At 43.8% G+C, this 25,298-nt stretch overlaps 1 protein-coding gene across 3 annotated transcripts in view; it reads left to right on the top strand.

Annotated features, from left to right (window-relative positions):
• Positions 1-25,298, top strand: part of FGD1 (FYVE, RhoGEF and PH domain containing 1) — a 247,924-nt gene that overhangs the window by 141,806 nt on the left and 80,820 nt on the right. The window contains exon 1 of one of the 3 annotated variants that reach the window (XM_073600188.1): positions 12,044-12,296. The exons of the other annotated variants lie outside the window; for them this stretch is intronic. Within the exon in view, the coding sequence (XP_073456289.1) occupies positions 12,059-12,296 (238 nt within the window). The 5' untranslated portion in view covers positions 12,044-12,058. Of the gene's footprint in view, positions 1-12,043; positions 12,297-25,298 lie in introns of those variants that run through there. 3 annotated transcript variants of the gene reach the window in all.

Raw genomic sequence — 25,298 nt, 5'->3', positions numbered from 1 at the left:
GAACACTCCCCAGCTGGGACACAGACTGACGTTCTGCTAATTCCCCAACAAAACTCCAAAACTTTTAAAAAATGTTTTGGCTGGAGTGCTCTAAAATAGATGTAAACCATAAGGCCTGTTTCATTTAGTCTTCACCTTGTATAAGAGCAGTGTGAACAGCAAGCTTTGACAAAGCATTTGCAGAGCTTTCAACAAGCTTTTTTTCTAAAGCTTTTAAAACTTTCCCTGATTTAAAGGGACTGTCCCTGATTTGTAACAATGTCCCTCTGTCCCTCATTCCTCCTCATTTGTCCCTAATTTTGATCGGATCTATATAGTTGTATATAGAACGCACTATATTTATCTTTCAAAAAGTGTTTCCCAGTGCTGAACCTTTCATCCAAATTCTAAATTGCTGCATTTGTAAATGTCAAAAGCCAATATAAAGGAATAGTAAGGGTAAAATAACAAAAAGCACTTGTGGGTTTAACAAGTTTTTTTGTATAATTCTCCTTTAACGGGGTGTGGCAGGGGGTGTGTCCTATGCCTACATACTTTTGCTAATAGGTGACCCTCATTCCCATATCAAAATGTTGGGAGGTACGATTCAACTCCACTTTAACCATTTGCGGACCATGCTATAGCCGAATGATGGCTACAACGCGGCTGACCAGTTCTGGGCCAATCAGCGGGTCTTTACCACATGATCAGCTATGTCCGATTGCAGCAGATCAGGATGTAAACAGAAGCCATTGTTGGCATTCCTTTCCTCATGCTGACAGCGTAAGGAGAAGAGAGCTGATAACCTGTTTGTGTAAAAGGGACTTGATTATCAGTGCAGTCCCAACAGTGCCCACCAGTGCTGCCAATCAGTACCCATCAGTATCACCTATCGGTGCCGCCTACCAGTGCCCATCAGTGCCGCCTATCAGTGACGCTTATCAGTGCAGCCTCATCAGTGCCTTCTCATAAGTGCTCACCAGTGCTGCCTTATCAGTGCCCATCAATACCCATCAGTGTTTCCTCATCAGTGTCGCCTCATCAGTGCCCATCAATACCCATCAGTGTTTCCTCATTAATGTCGCCTCATCAGTGCCCTTCAATACCCATCAGTGTTTCCTCATTAATGTCGCCTCATCAGTGCCCTTCAATACCCATCAGTGTTTCCTCATCAGTGTCGCCTCATCAGTGCCCATCAATACCCATCAGTGTTTCCTCATTAATGTCGCCTCATCAGTGCCCTTCAATACCCATCAGTGTTTCCTCATTAATGTCGCCTCATCAGTGCCCTTCAATACCCATCAGTGTTTCCTCATCAGTGTCGCCTCATCAGTGCCCATCAATACCCATCAGTGTTTCCTCATTAATGTCGCCTCATCAGTGCCCTTCAATACCCATCAGTGTTTCCTCATCAGTGTCGCCTCATCAGTGCCCATCAATACCCATTAGTGTTTCCTCATCAGTGTCGCCTCATCAGTGCCCATCAATATCCATTAGTGTTTCCTCATCAGTGCCGCCTCATCAGTGCCCATCAATACCCATCAGTGCTTCCTCATCAGTGTCGCCTCATCAGTGCCCATCAATACCCACCAGTGCTTCCTCATCAGTGTCGCCTCATCAGTGCCCATCAATACCCACCAGTGCTTCCTCATCAGTGTCTCCTCATCTGTGCCCATCAATACCCATCAGTGTTTCCTCATCAGTTTTGCCTCATCAGTGCCCATCAATACCCATCAGTGTTCCCTCATCAGTGCCGTCTCAGCAATGCCCATCAGTGCAGCTTCATCAGCGCACATCAGTGAAAGAGAAAAATTACCCGTTTGCAAAATTTTATAAGAAAAAAATGAAAAAAAGTGGTGATTAAATACCACCAAAAGAAAGATCTATTTGTGTGAAAACAAAATGATAAAAATCACATATGTGTATAGTGTTACATGACCGCGCATTTGTCATTCAAAGGGTGACAGCACTGAAAGCTGAAAATTGGCCTGGGCAGAAGGGGGGGGGAGTGCCCAGTAGGCAAGTGGTTAAGCAAGCTGTTTTAACAAGCTTCTAGATGTGCTGAAGCCTGCTAGCAGCTTGTTTAAAGTGGCAATCAGCACTCCTATCAGGATTTCAGTTCAACATTTACTTTGAACAGTACTTAAAGGCCTTGATCACACCATGCAGAAAAACCGATGGAAAAAACATGCAGGATTTTTGTTTGCAGAGACACATCAGTTTACTCAGTTTTCATGCACGTTTCAGTGGGTTTCATACACATTGCAGATTACTGCACAGAAAATAATTTAGCACACGATACCTGTGTTGTGGTGTGAACAGGGCACATAGAGAACAACTGTTTTCCCCTTGCCCTTGCAGAACGCATGCAGAAAAACTCATGTCTCTGTGCATAGTGTGAACAAGGCCTAATAGCTTCAACAAAGCTTACTGCAAGCTCTGCAAACTCTTTGTCACACTGCTCTGTGTTAAACTGGCCCGAATGACATTTAGTTTGCTAAAGCACAGTGTATCATGAATATTTATCCTTGTTTAATGAAATACATGTGTTCACCTTTTTGTCATCCTTTGTTGCATCTCAGTGCTGGTCATCTCCCATTTTCATCCTTCGTTGCCTGTCAATTTTGTTGGTATTTTTCAGCCTCTTTGCTGCCACTTCCTGTCTGCATGCACTTCAGTGATGGCTGTATGGCAAATTTCAGGGCAGGTTCCTAATGATAACAGTGTACCAATGCCATGTCATGTGTTGAAATAGGCACTTGTAGTCTCCATCTGAAGCCTGTATGACAGGAGGACAACACAGGATCACAGGGACCGAGCATTGACACCCTTTAAAAGGAAGTACCTTAAAGGGCCTGTCCATACCGGGTGCATTGTGTTGCGCTGGTCAGCCTTTCCCATGGCAGTGCCAATGTAAAGAAAGGCAATTTGTCTTGTTTACAATTAAGTCAGTTTATCCGGCACGCTGCAGTGGTGTGCACTGAATAAAAAAAGAGCCTTTTTTTAACCGCAGCGTGTTGTGAAGCAGTACATGGAATGTGGGTGAGATTACTGCGCTAACCAATGGTGAAAAATAAAAAAAAGCATCTAACACAACAATAGACAAAATTGAAACAGAATATGAAATATAGTTACACAGGGGTTATTTACGAAAGGCAAATCCACTTTGCACTGCAAGTGCACTTGGAAGTGCAGTCGCTCTAAATCTGAGGGGAAGATCTGAAATGAGGGGAAGCTCTGCTGATTTTATAATCCAATCATGTGCAAGCTAAAATGCTGTTTTTAATTTTCTTTGCATGTCCCCCTCGGATCAACAGCGACTTTACTTCCAAGTGCACTTGCAGTGCAAAGTTGATTTTCCTTTAGTAAATAACCCCCATAGTGTAGCGCTGAAACTAGCCGTGAACATAAGTCACACCTCCCAACTTTTTGAGATGGGAACAAGGGACACCTATTAGCAAAAGTATGCAGGAATAGGACACACCCCCTGCCATGCCCCATTAAAGGAGAATTATACAAAAAAAAATATTAGTTAAAGCGGAGGGCCACCCTGGAAAAAAAAATGCCACCAAAATTCCTAAAAAATTTTTAAAAAAAACATTTGGAAAAAAAAATTTTTTTTACACTTACCTAAACCCTTGTTGCTAGGCAGTCTTCCTAATCTGCCTCTTCCTATTCCGCGGCGTGTTCTTCTCCTCGGTGAGCGGCCCCATTGTCTTCTGGGAACTGTGTGTGTTCCCAGAACACCACGGGGCCATTCACAGATCGCTGCGCCGCTCGCGCGTGCGCAGTAGGAAACTGGCAGTGAAGCCGTAAGGCTCCACTGCCTGTTTCCCTTACCTAGGATGGCGGTGCCGGGACCCGAGAGCTGAGGGACGGTTCGGCTTTGCGCAGCCGACATCGCGGGCACCCAGGACAGGTAAGTCTACTTATTTAAAGTCAGCAGCTACAGTGTTTGTAGCTGCTGACTTTAAAAATTTTTTTTAGCTGGCCGGAATCCCGTTTTAAACCCTTAAGTGCTTTTTTTTACCACTACTATTCCTTTATATTGGCTTTTAAAATTTACAAATGCAGCAATTTAGAAATTGGATGAAGGTCTAGCACTAGGAAACACTTTTTGATAGATAAAAAGTGCATTTTATATACAACTATATGGATCAGACCAAAATGAGGGACAAATGAGGAGGAAGGAGGGACAGAGGGACATTACTCCAAATCAGTGACAGTCCCTCAAAATCGGGGACAGCTGGAAGCTATGTATAAGTTACAACAACACAATGAATATAATGTGCAAGAAATGTCAATAAGGTGCATATTAGTTATAGAACAGTGATTGAATGATAAAGTACCTATGTGCAAATTCGTGTAAAGCCAAATGAAATAAATGTCACTGAATGGTGAAACAAAATAAGTTCAATGAAGAACCAATTGGTGACAAAATATGCTGAATGATCCGCACTGGGAAATAAAGTCAGCGGTGCAATCCAATTCAGAAATAGATGGCAGATGGAATAACCACAGCAGCAGTGAGATCACCATGAATGGGTCGTCCTCCACCTGGGGTAAACACTCTCACCGGAAGTTGTGGACTCACCTTCCAGCGGCAGTGAGCCAATCAAGCTGAAGAGAACAAGGAATGGAACTCCGATGTTGAACACTGGAAATCCAGAGACTGTGGATTCATCACCTGCCAGCGGCAGTGAGTCAGTTAGACAGGAGCAAGCAGGAACTGGAACTCCGGTGTTGGTCACTGGAAGTCCTGGCAATGTGCGTGAACACTCTCATCCGATGATGAGATTTTAATTTCTGCTATAAAACAAATCCAATAAAACAAATTGAAAAATAAAAAATAAAATTTCTTCATCAATTTAGGCCAATATGTATTCAGCTACATATTTTTGGTAAAAAAAATCCCAATAAGCGTATATTGATTGGTTTGCGCAAAAGTTATAGCATCTACAAACGATGGGATAGTTTTATGGCATTTTTATTTATTTAATTTTTTTACTAGTAATGTCCGCGAACGGCGATTTTTAGCGGGACTATGACATTGCGGCGGACAAATCGGACACCTACCTAACATTTTTTACACTTTTTTGGAAACCAGTGACACTAATACAGTGATCAGTGCTAAAAAAAATATGCACTATTACTGTACTAATGACACTGGCTGGGAAGGGGGTTAAAATCAGGTGTAATCAAAGAGTTAAGTGTGTCCCTAGGGGGTGCTTGCTAACTGTGTGGGGGTTTCTGAATGGATGAAGACAGAGATCCGTGTTCCTGCTTAGCAGGAACACAAGATCTCCATCTTCTTCCCTGTCAGAATGGCGATCTGCCTTGTTTACATAGGCAGGGCACCGTTCTGCCTCGCTCGGGAACAATCGCGGGTGGCCGGCGGACATCTGTTGCACGAAATGAAATACAGGTACGACCTTTCGCACAATAGAGCCGACCTGCCGGAGTACATCTGCGGTGGGCGGTCGGCAAGTGATTAAAGAATAAGTAAAGGCAAACTTTTTTTTTCTTAGGATAGAGTGGAGTAGGGTTAGAACCATTGTCAGGTACCCCTCTTAGGGAAATTCACCCTATTTGTCCTGTCCACCTCTTCCCACTAAAAGTGAAAGAAAATACCAAATTTTGGGTTGTCTCTAGAACAGTAATAGAGAGAAAATCTTCTAATGAGGACACTAGTTCTAGTGGCAACCAGGGTTTACCCCCACTTTGGTGGGATTTTCTTTCACTTCCTGTTTTGACAATGAGACAGGAATCAAAGGAAAGTCTCCCCGGTGGGACACAGATGGCAAAAACAAAAACCTGGCAGGGGGTTTTAACCCTCCCTTACTCTATCTGAAATGAAATAAAAAAAGTTTTACCTTTACTTCTACTTTAAGTTTACAAAGCAGATCTGTACCTCCAGCAACATATCACACCCAGTGTCTTTCTCCTCCTGTAAATTGCACATTCATGACTGATCCACACCTCCCTTGTGAACAATGCTGATTAATCTCGGCTATGTGTTACAGTACACACACATTTTCCTGAGGAACCTGCACCGTATGACACCGGCGGAGGACATAAACCACGCACTTCTGGAGGTATTTGAACCCAGAGACGTTAAGCTAATAATCTGTGTTGGTCTGTGTCTTCGAAGGGGTGGGATTGTGATATGCCAAGAGATCAGTTGTGGTAATAGAAGGTAGCTGGATGTCCCAATCACTGCACTATATATTGGTGAGAAGGGATTGTTTAATGATACTATAAATGCTCTATTGATCTGTCAAAGCAACCAAATTCATCAACTGATCAGTGCAAGGGGAGACTGGGCTAGGGGCATTTTTCTACCCGGGTAATAATATATGGTAGCCCTAAGTGGAGATTCTCCCCCATTCAGACATCAATCAGAGAAGGACCTGCAGTCAGTGACAGCTGTGAGACGATATACGTATGTCTAGCTCCCCCCCCCATTCAGACCTGCCATCACAGTGCCTGGGAGAAGGAAGACTCCCGACACTTAATTCCTTTGCAGATCTGAGATGTCATGTGATCGAAGGCTGAGAGCCACAAAGCAAGTATTTGCTGGAAGAATGTAAAACTGTGCTCATTTCTTAAAATAAGGCTGGCCATAGATGATGCCCCCCCCATCCACACAAGCGAGGTGGATGGAAGAATCCTCCCTGATGTGCCATTGTATGTTGACAGCAGGGACTCCTCTGCTGTCGGAAAATAGAGATACCTACTAATATGGGATTTTAATGGCAACAACTCTAACAAAGTTGTATAAAACATTTTTTTATTGATGCATACAGTTGTGCTCAAAAGTTTACATACCCTGGCAGAATGTATGATTCCTTGGCTATTTTCAGAGAATATGAATGATAACACAAAAACTTTTCTTTCACTCATGGTTAGTGTTTGGCTGAAGCCATTTATTATCAATCAACTGTGTTTACTCTTTTTAAATCATAATGGCAACAGAAACTACTCAAATGACCCTGATCAAAAGTGAACATACCCCGGTTCTTAATACCGTGTATTGCCCCCTTTAACATCAATGACAGCTTGAAGTCTTTTGTGGTATTTGTGGATGAGGCTCTTTATCTTCTCAGATGGTAAAGCTGCCCATTCCTCTTGGCAAAAAGCCTCCAGTTTCTGTAAATTCTTGGGCTGTTTTGCATGAACGGCACGTTTGAGATCTCCCCAGAGTGGCTCAATGATATTGAGGTCAGGAGACTGAGATGGCCACTCCAGAACCTTCACTTTATTGTGCTGTAGCCAATGACAGGTTGACTTGGTTTTGTGTTTTGGATCATTGTCATGTTGGAATGTCCAAGTACATCCCATGCACAGCTTCCTGGCTAATGAATGCAAATGTTCCTCCAGTAGTTTTGATAAAATACTGCATTCATCTTGCCAACATTTATGACCAAATTTCCTGTGTCCACACATCCCCAAAACATCAGTGATCCACCTCCGTACCTTTCATGATAGGCCTTGTTGAATCCTCTCCAAATGTAGCCTTTATGGTTGTGGCCAAAAAGCTAAATTTTGGTCCCATCACTCCAAATGACTTTGTGTCAGAAGGTTTGAGGCTTGTCTCTGTGCTGTTTGGCGTATTGTAAGCAGGATACTTTGTGGCATTTGCGTAGTAAGAGCTTTCTTCTGGCGACTTGACCATGCAGCCCATCTTTCATCAAGTGCCTCCTTATTGTGCATCTTGAAACAGCCACACCACATGTTTTCAGAGAGTCCTGTATTTAACCTGAAGTTATTTGTGGGTTTTTCTTTGCATCCCGAACAATTTTCCTGGCAGCTGTGGCTGAAATTTTAGTTGGTCCACCTGATCGTGGTTTGGTTTCAACAGAACCCCTCATTTTCCACTTCTTGATTAGTTTGAAAACTGATGATTGGCATTCTCAATTCCTTGGATATCTTTTTATATCTATTTCCTGCTTTATAAAGTTCAACTACCTTTTCCTGCAGATGTTTTGACAATTATTTTGCTTTCCCCATGGCTCAGAATCCAGAAACGTCAGTGCAGTACTGGATGAAAGATGTAAGGGTCTGTCAGGAGTCCAGAAACTAATTAAAAAATATTGTTGGGGCAAGTGAGTCCAAATAGGATTGTTTAGATGTACAACATTACACAGGTGTTCTTCTCTGCTTGCTGGCCCATTTCCATAGTCAGTCAGGCAAGCTTGTGCCATTTGATGCATTCTCTATATCAGGGATCTCCAAACTGTCTAAACATAGGACCAGTATCCTGTCCTAAGACTTTAGGTAGGCTGGACTGTGGCCAGTGGGCGTAGACACTTCCTCTGTGCCAGTCGCAACAAAGCTCAGGCTTGGTGGTCACTGGGAGTGGAAAAGAAATTACATAACGCTTATGGTCAGTAGGATGATATATAGTGCCCCATCATTGGTGTCAGTGGGAAAAATAGTATCCCATCATCGGTGTCAGTGTCACTGGTGTCAGCGGGAGGAATTGTACCTCATCATTGGTGTCAGTGGGAGAATTAGTACCCCATCGTTGGTGTCAGTGGGAGGAATAGTACCCCATCATTGCTGTCAGTGGGAGGAATAGTGCCCCATGATTGGTGTCAGTGGGAGGAATAGTGCCCCTTGATTGGTGTCAGTGGGAGGAATAGTAGCCCATTGTTGTTATCAGTGGGAGGAACTTTGCCCCATAATTTTTGTCAATTGGAAGAATAATACCCCAGTGTTGGTGTCAGCAGAACGAATTGTACCTCATTGTTGGTGTCTGTGGGAGGAACGGTGCCCAAGGGCTGGATAGAGTCAAGCAAAGCACCGCATCTGGCCCACTAGCCGCAGTTTGGAGTCCACTGCTCTATAATAAAGTAGAACTATAAGCAAAACTTTTTTTTTTTTTTTATTTTAGATAGGCAAGGGAGAGTTATAACCCACATCAGATTATTATTTTTTTGACATCTATGTCCCATTGTGGAGATTTCCCTTCACTTCCTGTCTCATAGCCAAACAGGAAGTGAGAGAAAATCTCTGCAAATTAAGGGAATTCCTTGGGGACCCCTAGGTCACCTTAACTAGCGTCCCCATTGGAAGATTTCCCAATTATTACTTTTCTGGGCACAACCCATCATTTGGGATTTTCTTTTACTTTCACTTTCAGTGATAATGGTAAACAGGGCAAATAGACAGAGTGAATCTCCTTAACAGGGGCACAACCAGCAATAAAAACCTGACAGGTGTTCTAATCCATCTCCACTCTATCCAAAACTGAAAAAATAGCTTTGCCTTTAGTTATACTGTAAATAATAGCAAAATGAGAGTGGTTTGCATTATTCTCAGTGCCCTGTTGGTAGACTCTTCTCTGCTCTCTGCTATCATCAGTCATAGTGAAGTGTCAGATGCTGTTACTCTTTTACAAAATGTCATCACAAGGGGACATTACAGTAACAGACATTTCACCCACTAATTGATAGCGATATCTGGTCATTACTACTACCAGGAGGTCTATTACCGAATGAGGGCTAGAGTTAGGTCACAGTTCCGAACGTTATAGGGACAGAGTAAAGCTTTCTGCTGGTCCGCTGTGTGTAATGGCAACCCTGTTCATTGAAGAATCAAAGATTTTCACAAAAAGGGAACAGTTCCTGTTCCTGTACAGTTCCTGTAGTAAAGAAGATAACAATGTAGTATTGACATACCTCCCAATTGTGAGATGGGAAAGAGGAACACATGATAGCACAAAGTAAATAGGCAAAAAAACAAGCCCCTGCTACTCCTCCAACAGCAGGGACCAAGAGGATTAGTGCACAAAAAACTGATTTGTTTAACCCAGATTATTTTATTTTTTTTGTTTGTTTTTGGCTCTTAAATAGCAAATAAAATAGATTAAGGGTTAGATAAAAGGTTAAGGCTGTAAAACACTTTTAAAGTTAAAATAATACGTTTTTTTAAAGAGATTCTTACATCGGGCTAAAAAGAGAGAGCATTGAGGAAGAAACAGGGACAGAGGGACCTGGTTTCAAGAGAGGGACAGGTAGGGCTTGCCTTTACTGTAGCTTTAAGGACAGCTGCATATTTAAATATTGAAAATGACTTTCAAAATTACATTAACATGGTAGAGATATACGGTGGTATTTAAAAAGAGTGTGTAGACACTCTTTAGAATTTTAACGTGCCTACACACGACAGATTCATGTACCTGTTGTAGAAAGGTCCATGAATCTGGGGCACTCAACAAGTGTGGAGGCACACTGAGGACAGAGTGTCCATACAGACACTCCACCCTCAGTGCAACTGTGATTCCTCCCCGCTGCAACTGTCAAACAGCACAGTGACTACGAATTTTGTACTGGGGGGGTGGAACCTGATGAGGATTCACAGGCACTAGTGTCCCATTAGGTCTGCTCCCCTTTTGATTGACAGCAGGCAGTGGGCAGATCCTTAGCCAATAAACTGACTGCTATTGGCTCTAGAACCCGCCTACTGCCTGCTGTCATTTTCAAGGCAAAAGTGGACCTGATGGGAAATTAGTGTCTCTGCTTCCCCATCAGGTTCTGTCCACCGCAGCATCACCGGTTGCTAGGAGGCTGTCGGCTATGAAGCCGACAGAGTCCTTTAAAAGAGAAGTATGGAGTATAAAAAAAGAAAAAAACGTATATAGTGGAACCTTGGATTACAAGCATAATCTGTTCTAGGAGAATGCTTGTAATCCAAAGCACTCGCATATCAAAGCCTGTTTCCCCATAGAAGTCAACGGAAACAAATATAATTAGTTCCGCATTAACTTCTATTGTATGCAATATCGCATGCGCCGGAGAGCCTCGGAAATACTTGGGGACAGCTCGGCTGAACTCAGAAACCCTCAGAAAGGCTCGCAAACACTCGAGAACTGAGTGTTTCTAAGTATTTCCGAGTGATTCCGAGTATTTCCGAATGGCTCTGAACCGTTCCGAGTGTCACCGGCGCCCCCGCACCTCTGGCCAAATGCGGTACTGCACACCACATTAGCTTGAATTCTGCTGGTTTTGTGAGACAACACTCGCAAACCAAGTCAGAATTTTTTTTTAAAGTTGCTCGTCTTTCAAAACGCTCGTTAACCAAGGTTCCACTGTACTCAGCTAGGTTGATGCAGCATTGACCTGATGCCGCATCTGTCCCTCACCACCTCTGCACAAAGCGATCAAATACAGCTGAGCGAACAAACACTCTGCCCCTCCATTGGAGCACTGGGCTCGGGAGGGAGCTGCTGGCTCAGTCTCCCAGTGGCACTGCTGAGAGGCTGAGCCAGCTGCCAGTCCAAGCATCTGGGTGGATCACGACTGTAGAGTTGGGATCTTTCCCCAGCCTGGACCGGCTGAGTGACGTCAGCCGACAGCGGGCTGCACTCTTGTGAGCCCTACTTTTCCTATGGATCACAAGAGTGCAGTTCGTTCTTCACTCCTGTGACTCGTTTGCAGCCGACAGCGGGCTACAGCCCGCTGTTGGCTGACGTCACTCAGCCGGTCCAGGCTGTAGCCCGCTGTCAGCTGAAAACAGGTCGCAGGAGCCAAAAAAGCTTTGGCCCTACTTCCCCTTTAACAACCAGTGACAGAGAGAAGGTAGTGGTGGCAAATTTGCCACACTGCATACATGGACAGGCACTCTTCCTGTCTCTGTGTGCCAAGTTAGAATAGGTCTTAATTACACAGTTTTGTTATTTACGAGCTAGAGGTAATTATTTTTGAATTTGATGCAATGATAGCGCAAGTTTGGGAAATGGTGCTATTAGGAACTACCTGAATCTGCCGTATGTGTCGGTAAAGTTACTAAAACAGGTAGTAGGGGTTTTTGAATCTGGCACAGGCCATTTTAAAGGGCTATAGCACCAGAAAACTTTCAGTAGGGCTTTATTGAATTCCCCTGAGGGTATTTTAGTGATTAGGCCTACATCTACTTTCGCCTCACTCAGCAGATCATTCTTCCTTCCACTACTTTTAATAACATTGCGGATTTCCTGGAACAGCACATGCCCGCTATCTGTGCCAATATGTCTACAGTACCAGGACTTCTCTCCTACACCTGTCCAGCCTTGAGTGAGGCCTGCATTCAGCTATACATGGCAGAATATGAGTCCACAGCCAAGGCTCAGCAGGACAGCTGTGTGTGTTTATACTCCAATGTACACATCATCATCTCTATTCTACGCACACCCAATATCCCGCTCTGTCACTCTGAACTTTTCAAACATGTGTCTAACTCCTGCCCTTTCACCACTCCCTCTTTCACCTCTTGCCAGAAAACATCTGCCGAGACAACAGGCTGTTGGAGACGCCAGGTGTGTAGCAAGCAAGCAGGTATAAGTGTTGTCTTTGTCTGGATGGTCTTATCGGATTTCTTCCTCATTATCAGTGCTGTGAGTCGGCATTGTTCACAGTTTTTCCAGTGATTTTTAAGATGCGTGCTTGTATCTTTGTCTGTTTCTGCTTTACGTTGGTATTACATCATTTGAAATGTGGAAAGATTTTGTCCATAGATTGGGTGAGCTGATCTTTGGAAGCAAACAACCTTCATTGGTAAATCCAGTAGTAGTTACTCACATTCAGCTAGACTTGTTGATATTACAACTCTGGATTTGGGCAAAATCCCCATCTGAGACTATAGCCTTGGGGATATGGTGGTGAAAACGCATTCAGATGGTTATGAGTTCAAATCTTTGGGTGGTTGCCTTTGCATATTTATTTATTAATGTTGTACAAACTGCTGAAACCAATAGCAACCGATCCTCTTTTTAATCAAAAAAACTATGCAGTGGAATAACGTCCTTACAGGATATCTCCAATTTACTAGCCGGCCTCAATGCACTGTCTAATTGGGCAACTATGTGGCAGATGAGGTTTAATTTTGAAGATGTTTGGTAGCTTGTCCGAGCCACCAAGAAATGGCTTGGACAAGCTTTGGAACGTCTTCACCATTGGACAAGTACAGTTGAATGTGACTATTATAGCATTGCCTGGATAAATGAGAACTTCCACAGACAACCTTCATTGCTCTAACTAACTCCCTTCATTGTCTATGAGGCCGTACAGTGCCAACTTATTAATGGTAATTAACTTCAGTAAAGTTATTAAAAATTCTTCATTCTTGTATAACATAGTCTGTCATATACTGTCATATATCTGTCATATACTGTGTGTAAAGCATAGTTGTTATAGAATATTCGCAAAAATAGGGAAAAGCGGCACAGGACAAAAGCTGGCTATATACCCAAAAAAGGAGCTGTATTGTAGGTTGGTGGAGGGTGGTCACTTTGTTAAAGTATAATGTTATTTCCCAGTGTCCATTCCAGTGTACTTTTTTTTTCTTTGTGTTTCAGGAGTTTGGTTTATTATTATTCTAATACAGCCTTTGTAACCTTTTTAACACGGAGGAACCCTTAAAATAAATTGAAGGGTAAATTAAAGGGAACCCTTGCTAATAATTACTGTATCTACAGCTCACTATACATTAGTTGGATGGTCAGTGGGAAGAATGCTCCTTACATTGGAGGTTATTGGAAGAATGCTCCTTACATTGGAGGTTAGTGGGAAGAATGTGCCTTATTTTGGTGGTCAGTGGGAAGAATGCTCTTTACATTGGAGGTCAGTGGGAAGAATGCTCCTTATTTTGGTGGTCAGTGGGAAGAATGCTCCTTATTTTGGTGCTCAGTTGGAAGAATGCTCTTTACATTGGGGGTCAGTGGGAAGAATGCTCCTTATTTTGGTGGTCAGTTGGAAGAATTGTAATGCTCCTTACATTTGAGGTTGGTGGGAAGAATGCTCTTTACATTGGAGGTCAGTGGGAAGAATGCTCCTTACGTTGGAGGTTAGAGGGAAGAATGCTCCTTATTTTGGTGGTCAGTGGGAGGAATGCTCCTTATTTTGGTGCTCAGTTGGAAGAATGCTCTTTACATTGGGGGTCAGTGAGAAGAATGCTCCTTATTTTGGTGGTCAGTTGGAAGAATTGTAATGCTCCTTACATTTGAGGTTGGTGGGAAGAATGCTCTTTATTTTGGGGGTTAGTGAGAAGAATGTTCCTTACATTGGTGGTCAGTGGGAATAAAGCTCCTTACTTTGGCGGTCAGCTTACTGAAAAGGATCATTGGTGTCAGTGGTTATTTATCTAATAGGCAGACATTGCTCCTTGCTCAGGAACCCCTAGCAACTTCTGCAGAACCCTAGTTCAGAAAGATCTAATAGCATACCTCCCCCCAACTTGTTAAAATGGGAATGAGGGACGCCTATTAGCAAAAGTATTTAGGCATAGGACAATTATACAAAAAAAAAATGTTTAGTTAAACCCGCAAGTGCTTTTTTTTACCACTACTGTTCCTTTATACTGGCTTTTGGAATTTACAAATGCGGCAATTTAGAAAATGGATGAAAGGTTTAGCACTGGGAAACACTTTTTGATAGATAAATAGTTTATTTTATATACATCTTTATAGATCAGACCAAAATGAGGGACAAATGAGGAGGAATGAAGGACAGAGGGACATTGCTCCAAATCAGGGACAGTCCCTTGAAATCAGGGACATTTGGGAGCTATGTAACAGGACATGCACATGTTTCAGTTAATCATATCTTGCAACACTCTCTTTATACGTATAGTCACTATAAAGTAATCATTTGGAACAAGTGACTCAGTGTGACGCAGCACATCAATGCATTCATGTTGATTGGGCTGCCAACACACCACAAGGGACCCTAAATTAGGACCTACAGTATTTTTTTCGGTGCGACGCATAGTGCATTGTGGTAAGCTGTGATATTATTATTATTAATATAAAGGATTTATATAGTGCCAACAGTTTATGCAGTGCTTTACATTATAAAAGGGAGATGATACAGTTATAATACAATAGGATACAAGAGGATTAAGAGGGCCCTGCTCAGAAGAGCTTACAATCTAATAGGGTGGGGCAGGTTGTAACTGTGGGGAAAGAGCTGATGGAGGTGGTAAAAGAGATTGGTTGGAGACGTGATAGGCTTTCCTGAAGAGATGAGTTTTCAGGGATCGCCTGAAGGTAGCAAGAGTAGGGGATAGCCGGACAGGTGGAGGTAGCGAGTTCCAAATATTGGTTCAGTGCATTGGCATGCCATTCAAAATAAACAGCACTGCATTGCACTTTATGCACTGCCATGCATTATGCTAAAGCTCATTTAAACCTGTGGTACTGCAAAGCATATGTTTAAATGGGTCCTGAAACCAGAACACCTAATTGGCATACTTCCATGTTCGTTACCCAAAAAATATTGAGTTACTGGATTAGCCTGACAGCCAAATAACTATCATTAACAGAAGACAACATCAACAATGGCTTCTTTCTCTCAATAACATTTTCATATAAACATATACGGGGTTATCTGATTTGGCATATCATAGATTTTGCCTACAGGTCCAACTGTCAAGTTTGAAACATTAGCTTAAAAATCGACAGTTGGAACATAGAACTTTCATGCCATTTTATTTGGCGTTCAGAATGAATGGTAGTGCACCAGGATTTTTCGACTTAACAGGCGTTTCCGTAATGTGCTGTGAACTGAATCCTAAGGCCTCAACCACAACGAACGATCCTTTACGCCCATGTGAAGGGTTGTCTTCTGCCACCTGGGATGCACAGGTGTTCTGTGCAGAGGCGCACTGGCAATCAATGACAAGCAGTGGGCTTCACGGACCTGCATGGACCTCCATACGCACCTTCTAGTGTAATTCCATGCAAGTCCAAAGCCCGGATCAGAAAGCATTTGGTCACGATCGCCCTGATCTGTGCACTGGACCCACATAGATGCGCACCCCAGGATGGGCTTGGAGATCCATGGGCTGCCTGTCATTGATTTCGACAGGCTGCCTGCACGTCCCTTGCATGGAATACCTGTGCATCCCAAGCGGCAGAGGATGGCCCTTTAGAAGGGGCACATGGATTGGTGTGCCCACGTGAATTAGGTCACTTCATTTACATTTAAAGGAAACCTGTACTGAGAGAAATAAGTAGGCTGCTACTGCAGACCTCTGCTTCTGTAAATACTAGTTGCTTGGCTGTCATGCCAATTCAGTGGCTTCAGCAGCTGCTGAATTACTGACCTGGAACTTGCAGCATGCTTGTGCCGGGTCAAGGAAAATACTGAAGAAATTACCAACCAGCCAAATGATTTTTTTTTTTTTTTTTTAGGAGGACTCTGCAATAACTGCCTACGTATTGCACTCAGCAAAACACAGTGGCGGTCTTTGAACATGCGATCTAGTCTTTGTGTCAGAAGATCATGGCGCTTTGCCAGTCTACAAAACATGAAGTGACAGTTTACTGACATGTTCCACGCATTCTGTTCAGCTATTAACACTTTTGGCGCCTGCCTGATGTGACTCAGTTGTGGATCTCAGTTGTCTGCCGGGCAGCCTCTCCTTCCTTTATGGTTCATTGAGAATGTGTATAAGCTAGTCACCCAGCAGTTAACCTGTGTCCCATATGTCCTGCAGGTACATGTTTTGGGAGGAGACACAGGCACACAAAGAAACGAAAGGGTAGCAGCACACATACCATAGATACCTGGAAAAATCTGAAAATATCGATAGGTTGGAGTAAAACAAAAAAATTGCGTTTGTAAATTAAATAAATTGTTTCATTGGCTGGAGACATGTAAGCTTTAGAGTGGAAGCTAAAATAAAGACATAAAAAGAAGGAGGACCTCTCTGATAATTGATTTATAGGTAATTCGGTAAGAAAATATATAGAAAAGAAATTTACATTGGAGGTCAGTGAGAAGAATGCTCCTTACATTGGTGGTCAGTGAGAAGAATGCTCCTTACATTGGTGATCAGTGAGAAGAATGCTCCTTACATGGGAGGTCAGTGAGAAAAATGCTCCTTACATTGGTGGTCAGTGGGAAGAATGTTCCTCATATTGGTGGTCAGTGAGAAGAATGTTCCTTACATTGGTGATCAGTGAGAAGAATGCTCCTTACATTGGAGGTCAGTTAGAAGAATGCTCCTTACATTGGTGGTCAGTGAGAAGAATGTTCCTTATATTGGTGGTCAGTGAGAAGAATGTTCCTTACATTGGTGGTCAGTGAGAAGAATGCTCCTTACATTGGTGGTCAGTGAGAAGAATGCTCCTTACATTGGAGGTCAGTTAGAAGAATGCTCCTTACATTGGTGGTCAGTGAGAAGAATGCTCCTTACATTGGTGGTCAGTGGGAAGAATGTTCCTTATATTGGTGGTCAGTGAGAAGAATGCTCCTTACATTGATGGTCAGTGAGAAGAATGTTCCTTATATTGGTGGTCAGTGAGAAGAATGCTCCTTACATTGGTGGTCAGTGAGAAGAATGCTCCTTACATTGGTGGTCAGTGAGAAGAATGTTCCTTATATTGGTGGTCAGTGAGAAGAATGCTCCTTATATCGGTGGTCAGTGAGAAGAATGCTCCTTACATTGGAGGTCAGTGAGAAGAATGCTCCTTACATTGGAGGTCAGTGAGAAGAATACACCTTACATTGGAGGTCAGTGGGAAGAATGTTTCTTACATTGGAGGGCCTGGGCACACCCTAATCACTACGTGCATTGCCGATTCCCCCTACTGCCTGGGCTTCCCTCCCATGTTGGCCCCCCTCGCCCCACTGCTTGCTCCCCCCCCCCCCCCAGCTGCTGCACAGAGGATGTTTTAGGATGGAGAGTGGGGGAAGGGGCTAGTAAATATGTCATTTACCACCCCCTTTCCTTTTCTAAATGAACACAGGGAAGACATTTAATTATTATGTTCAGTCATAACTGAAGCATAGTAAACTGTTTACTAAGCTTCCTTCTGTGAAATAAAGAGGAAGCTGCTCAGCACAGAGCACTTCCCATTCATTCACTGTGCAGTGCAGCTGAGGTTGCAGAGAAAGGCACGTGTGTTTGAGCTTTGGGGTGCACACCCTACTGCAATAGGCTGCACACACCTACGATATCCGCAATGGTGCCAGGACACTAACGATTGTAACTTATGCACCATATCCAAACCGACTGACCTCACTGCTCACCCTCAAGTCCCTCTGCTACTGTTACCTCTACAACGTTGTCATTTTATTTTTGAGAGGTGAAGGTGTGTTTTACACAAATATTTGTATGCTATTTTTACATTTGGTAAATAAAGCCTTTTTACGTATACTGCCTGATCCTTGGTGTAACCGCCCTTTTGGGTTCCTTTTAGCCCGTTTGCTAAAGAGTAGAAGCTAGATGACCCTTGAAACTGTTGTAAAAATTAATAAAAACTTTATGAGAGTGCGTGTAACTGTACACACCTAAACTGATTGCATACCAGTAAATATGAAGCACTACAAACACTTTGACATAGCTCCCAACTGAAACACGTGCATGTCCTGTAACATAGCTTCCAACTGTCCCTGATTTCGAGGGACTGTCCCTGATTTGGAACAATGTCCCTCTGTCCCTCTTTCCTCCTCATTGTCCCTCATTTTGGTCTGATCTATATAGTTGTAAAGAAAATGCACTTTTTATCTTTCAAAAAGTGTTTCCCAGCGCTAAACCTTCCATCCAAAGTAAATTGCTGCATTTGTAAACGTCAAAAGCCGATATAAAGGAATAGAAGTGGTAAAAAAAATGCACTTGTGGATTTAACTATATATTGTTTTATGATTCTCCTTTAAGGGGGCTTGGCAAGGGGTGTGTCGTATGCCTACATACCTTTGTGTCCCTCGCAGGGTGGATTTGATTTAAATCAGGGGTCTTCAAACTCCGGCCCTCTAGTTGTTCAGGAACTACAATTCCCATCATGCCTCGTCATGTCTGTGAATGTCAGAGTTTTACAATGCCTCATGGGATGTGTAGTTCCACAACAGCTGGAGGGCCGTAGTTTGAAGATCCCTGATTTAAATCATGAGTTTTTTTAAAGAGCAACTGTGATCTCTGACCCGCAGCGGCTCCTCCTCTGACCCGCTGTTGACTCACCGACAGTCCCATTCATTTTAATGGGATGGCTGGTGATGCGGCAGTGACATAACAAGGTGAGTGTCGCTGCCAGCAGGCGCTGCCATGATGGATCTGAAATGACGGGTGCTCTTTAAAGGGGTTGTAAAGGTAAAAAATTTTTCACCTTAATGCATTCTATGCATTAAGGTGAAAAAACTTTTGACAATACCGCCGCCCCCAGCCCCCCCATTTTACTTACCTGACGCCTCGAATCTCCGCTGCTCGTTCTCGTCATCTCCATTGCAGCTCAGCCTGGTCGCTGATTGGCTGCAGTGGATGGATTGAAAGCAGCGCAGCCATTGGCTCGCGCTGCTGTCAATCACATCCGATGACGCGGCGCGCCGGGGGGCGGGGCCGAGTGATACAGCGAGCGGCTATAGCCGCCGGCTGTATCACAAGAGCGCGCCCGCAAGCACTCACCACCATGCGAGGGAGCTCGCATTAAGGTGGTTAATGCTTGCGGGGAGGAGCTGAAACAGCCGCCGAGGGACCCCATAGAAAAATAAGATGTCAGGTTAGTAAAACATCGATGTCAGAACCGATTCAATCATACAGTTTGTAGTGTACATAGATTTGCAAAAAAAATGGGATAAAGGAATATTCAACCCCCTTCACACTGAGGTCGCTTTTCAGGCGTTTTAGCGCTAAAAATGGCACCTGTAAAGCACCTGAAAAGCGCCTCTCAAGCCACCCCCAGTGTGAAAGCAGTCCGGCTTTCACACTGGGGGTGGCTTGAGAGGCGCTTTTCAGGTGCTTTACACCCCCAGTGTGAAAGCCTGACTGCTTTCACACTGGGGGTGGCTTGAGAGGCGCTTTTCAGGTGCTTTACACCCCCAGTGTGAGAGCCCGACTGCTTTCACACTGGGGTGGTGCGCTTGCGGGATGGGAAAAAAAGTCCTGCAAGCAGCGTCTTTGGGGCGGTGGGGGAGTGGTGTATACATCGCCCCTGCTCATTGAATTGAATGAGCAGCGCTGCCGAAGCACCTGCAAAGCTCTTCGGCAGCGTCGCAAAACAGGTGCTATTAACCCTTTCCTCGCCCGCCAGCGGGGGTTAAAAACGCCCCGCTATAACAGTGGTAAAGCGCCGCTAAGATTAGCGGCGCTTTACTGCTAACGCCCGCACCGTCCCAGTATGAAAGGAATATTCCTGAACTTTGTTTTATCTCATGGTTACTGTGAAATTGTGTGAATGCATCAATGCAGTGCATGTTATCTCAGCTTGGATTCATTGAATGAAGTGACTGGCCTCAGGTCATACAGATGAAATAAATCCTCCTACATAGGTTGTAGCTGTTTATCTGCAGTCTTATCTTCTCTTCAGCTGTTCAAAGTCTAGAATTTATACAGCTTATCTGAGCTTTCAGAAAGCGGGTGGTAGAGAGCTAAAGTAAAGAGAGATAAAGGTGGCAGATCTCAGTAAGGAGAGCTCTGAGAGCTGATTGGAGGGAAGGGACACACAACCCCCTTCAGCCCCGGTTCACACTGACAGCGGAATGAAATCGTACGTGTTCATTCCCGACTTTGGGGGGGATTTTAGAGACATCTGTGCGGGCTGCCCCGAAGACCCGAAGTCGCCAAAAGTAGTACAGAAACTACTTTTGGGAATCAGTGCGGTGTTGCACCAATTTGGACAATGCCATTGCCGGCAATTGCCGCCGATTTGGCATGCGATTTGACATGTCCAATGTGGACCTAGGCTCACACAGCACACAGGAACAGAGGCTGAGGCTGTCAATCACACACTGTGTGCTGAAGATCCCTCCACCTCACCTTTTTAGCACTTAGTCTCAGAAAAACTTGTCAGAAGCAGAGGAAGGCGGCAGCAGACAGAAATGTCACTTAGTGCTCTGGATTTAAAAAAGTACACACTAAAGAGGGATATGCTTTGTTCATATTTTATGTCTGAGGTTTACAACCACTTTAAGTGAGAACTTCTACTTTTCATACTTGCTTCACATCAGTGGAGCACTGAAGCCACTGAATAAGAGTGGCAACTAGCCGCTTCAGCCCCGGAAGAATTTACCCCCTTCCTGACCAGAGCGTTTTTTGCGATTCAGCACTGCGTCGCTTTAACTGACAATTGCGCGGTCGTGCGACGTGGCTCCCAAACAAAATTGATGTCCTTTTTTTCCCACAAATAGAGCTTTCTTTTGGTGGTATTTGATTGCCTCTGCGATTTTAATTCTTCGCGCTATAAACAAAGTAAGAGCGACAATTTTGAAAAAAAACGCATTATTTTTTATATTTTGCTATAATAAATATCCCCCAAAAATATATAAAAAAACATTTTTTTTCCTCAGTTTAGGCCGATCGTATTCTTCTACATATTTTTGGTATAAAAAAAAATCGCAATAAGCGTTTATTGATTGGTTTGCGCAAAAGTTATAGCGTTTACTAAATAGGGGATAGTTTTATGGCATTTTTATTAATAATTTTTTTTTTTACTAGTAATGGCGGCGATCAGCGATTTTTATTGTGACTGCGACGTTACGGCGGACATGTCGGACATTTTTGACACATTTTTGGGACCATTGTCATTTATACAGCGATCAGTGCGATTAAAAATGCACTGATTACTGTGTAAATGACACTGGCAGTGAAGGGGTTAACCACTAGGGGGCAGGGAGGGGTTAAGTGTGTCCTAGGGGAGTGATTCTAACTGTAGGAGGGATGGGCTGTGTGTGCCATTACTCTGATCACAGCTCCCGATGACAGGGAGCTGTGATCAGTGACACTTGTTACTAGGCAGAACGGGGAGATGCTGTTTACATCAGCATCTCCCCGTTCGTCCTCTCCGTGAGTCAATCGTGGGTATCCCCGCGGCGATCGAGTCCGCGGGACCCGCGACCCGACTCACGGAGCTCCTGGCCAGCGCGCACGCAATGACACGGCGGGGAATTCAAATGGACGTACAGGTACGCCCATTTGCCCAGCCGCGCCATTCTGCCGACGTACATCGGCGTGCGCCGGTCGGGAACCGGCTAGGGAACTAGTATTCCAGCAACAGCAATACTTAAAGCGAAGCTCCACCCAAAAGGAGAAGCTCCATTTCTTTGCTCCCCCCCCTTCCGCTGCCACATTTGGCACCTTTTGGGGGGAGAGGCAAACAGGCCTCTGTTTTTGACAGTTATCCGCCCCCACTTTCGGAGAGACCTCGCTGCTGCAAGGTCCCCAGGAAGTTCGGCCCCCCTCCGGGCCATTCACAAAGCACAGCTCGCTTCCCGCATGCGCAGTAGGGAACAGTCTGTGAAGCTGCAAGGCTTCACTGCCAGTTTCCCATACAAGGAATGGCGACGGCAGCATCAGAGAGCTGAGTAAAAAATCGGCTGGGGTGCCGACATTGCGGGATACCAACACAAGAAAAGAGTTCCCCTAGGTGGACTTTACCGGCACTTGCATAAAAAAGAAAAAATAGAAGTAAAGACTATAGTACATAATAAAAGAATATATATTTTATTCAATTGGAAAATACAAATATTAAAAACAAAGTGGATATCATGGGTAACAAAGCAGTACTACTTAGTAAACATAATGTACAATCAAGCAGTAAGCAATGATGAAAAGGAACCAGAAGACTCTTATCAAGCCCGACGCGTTTCGGGGTATTTAATATTTCTAGGGTCCTTCTTCAGGGGCATAGTTGAAAAGAGGGGTTCATCTAAATTAATTGAAAAAATGAAAAAATGAGAGTGTGTAGACAAGGGTCAAATGATGGAAGAGTTGTCACTAGATATCCAATAGAAGGTTTGAATGATCCATTGATCACCTACCTGGAAGAATTTTCAATAACTGCTTATGGTATTGCGGGATACCTGGACAGGTAAGTGTCCTATTATTAGAAGACAGCAGCTACAGTATTTGTAGCGCTTGTCTTTAAGGTTTTTTGGGGGGGCAGTGTTGCCAACCGTCAGTATTTTTACTGACAGCCAGTAAAAAACAGGCAATTTTCTCCTGCCAGTAAATGCCAGTAAAAGTAAAATGTTGCCAGTAAAAAATATGGCTGTGATGCTCGTCTTGGTCCGGAGCCGGCTGAGACCATCTGAGTGCCTGCTACAGTGTGATTGGGTGGCTCTGGCAGAGGCGGTACCTGAGCATGTCATGTCATGTTATGGTGCAGTGGAGCCAAGCAGAGCGGCCTGAGCCTCGTCTGCGGTATGGGAGCAAGGCGGGCTGGGACCAGGACTGTCATTACTGTTTAGCCTGGAGTGGACTAGAGGAACCACTTGGCTTGGAGAGAGACTGTCACTGTGACTCAGGAGGTGATGTGTTGTCAGGGCCGGTGCTACCACTAGGCAAACTAGGCAACCGCCTAGGGGCGCTCGGCCGCTGGTTTCCCTCCATATCTGCATGCTTTGCAGGCTGCAGCATGTAACTAACTCAGTCCAATCGGTAGTGTAATTAGAGGTGCAACATGGCACTGGAGCCAGCGCTAGAGGAAGCAGAGCCGATGCTTCCTGTAGAGTAACGCCTTCTATCACATGGGCAGGGCAAAGGGGGTGGAGTCAGGGGTGGAGCCAATGGGGGCGGCAAAATTAGGTTTTCGCCTAGGGTGTCAAAAATCCTTGCACCAGCTCTGTGTGTTGTGTCAGTGAGGTCTCATCATCATCATCATCATCTGTGCTGCTGCACACTGCTGTCGGTGTTACTGTGAGAGTCAATTTTATGTGTCCCCATTCAAATTTTTTGCCCTCCCGAGTCCTGTCCCTGAGCTACTTACTTACTATATCGAAAAATAAAATAAGAAATATGTTTTTTGCCTTATTATCTACCTTAATTCAAATTGCTAATTGCATATTGTATTTGTTTGTAGCTTAAATATTGTAATTTGCGCTTAAAACTGTAATTTTGTAACTTTTGGAAATGCCAGTAAAAACGTGGCTGTGCCAGTAAATTTTGGGTGTTGTGTCAGTAAATTTCAATCTGGTAGGTTGGCAACACTGGGGGGGGGGGGGGGTCTGGAGTTCCACTTTAAGCTGCCCATAGAGGGCTAGTTTCTTTTTCATTTACTGTAGGTAGTAGGCTTAACAGATTCCTCCATCCACACAAGTGAGGTGGGTGGAGAAATGCCCCCACCGGGACAATGTATTCTGACAGAGACTCAGCGCTGTCAGAATACACTGATCAACAAGAGTTTATCAGCATGTCCTCTTTGGCAGAAGTCAATCAAACGATCGACTCCCGTCAAGCAGGGGCGGTCACACACTGATCGAAATTCAACCAGTCCCTGCTGAACTGGTCTAATTTCAGTTAGTATATGGACAGGTTTACACACTGAAGGTTTCCATTTAGAATCATGTAGGGAAACCGATCAATGAGATTTTTATAATTGATTAAATTATCAGATAAGCACAATGAAGGAATATGTGTTTTTGGTTGTACAGTTTGTGACAGTTTTACCTCCTATGAGTAAAATGGGAGCAAACCAGCAGGACATCACTTTTTGAGTGAAGTTCCGCTTTAAGGACGAAAGTAAAACAAATCTTAATACCCAAAACCTGTTTTGCAACTTAGGCATGTGTTAGTACAACTGTACATATCTTTGCAATTAATTAGTGTATCCAGGTGAAATATATCTTGTTTATTAGGACAAATTGGGCTATCGTTTGTTGATAAATGTTAAAGTGATTGTAAAGGTTTCATCTTTTGAAATTAAAATAGACATGTCATACTTACCCGCTCTGTGCAATGTTTTTGTCAGGGTGGCTTTTCTCAGGTCTCCCACCGGCGCTCTTGACTCCTATCCTCAACCCCCCCATAGAAAGGGGCACTTGTGGGGGCTCGCTCCCAAGCCACCCAGGGCTCTGACCAGCTCCCTTGTCACAGGATTTGATTGACAAGAGCGGGAGCCAATGGCTCCTGCTGATGTCTGCCCAGTGAGGATTGACAGAGACGGGAAAGCCACTGCTCTCCTGCACATTGCTGGATCAAGATCATGCTCGGGTATAAAGGGCTGCGGGAATCCTCTGCAACAGAAAATTATTTACCTTAGAATGCATTTTTTTAACGGAGAATGTATTAAGGTTAAGAAAAAAAACCTAAGGCTTTAGAACCATTCTAATGGATATCTTCAGATTTGTTTTTTTATTATCAAAGGAAAACTGACCCACAATAGTAAAAAGAATTTTTTTTTTTTTATTATTTAGCTGTATATTTCCTGCCATCACCCAAAATAAATTCTCCTGCTCCTGACAATCACAGCGATATTACATATGTGTATGTTATTTGTTGTTTGTACCCTAGTAGGGCCCAGAAACAATAGTGCTCATTTTGCTGTTTTTTTTATCCTTCCTAAAACACATTGGCACTAAATGAAAAGCTTTTTTTTCAATCCTACCTAAAACACACTGACCTTGACA

Source organism: Aquarana catesbeiana, linkage group LG09 (genome assembly GCF_042186555.1).
Source record: "Aquarana catesbeiana isolate 2022-GZ linkage group LG09, ASM4218655v1, whole genome shotgun sequence".
In the NCBI taxonomy this organism is placed as follows: Eukaryota; Metazoa; Chordata; class Amphibia; order Anura; family Ranidae; genus Aquarana; species Aquarana catesbeiana.
Note: the sequence above shows the minus strand (reverse complement) of the source record. Positions and strands in the feature narration are given on the sequence as shown.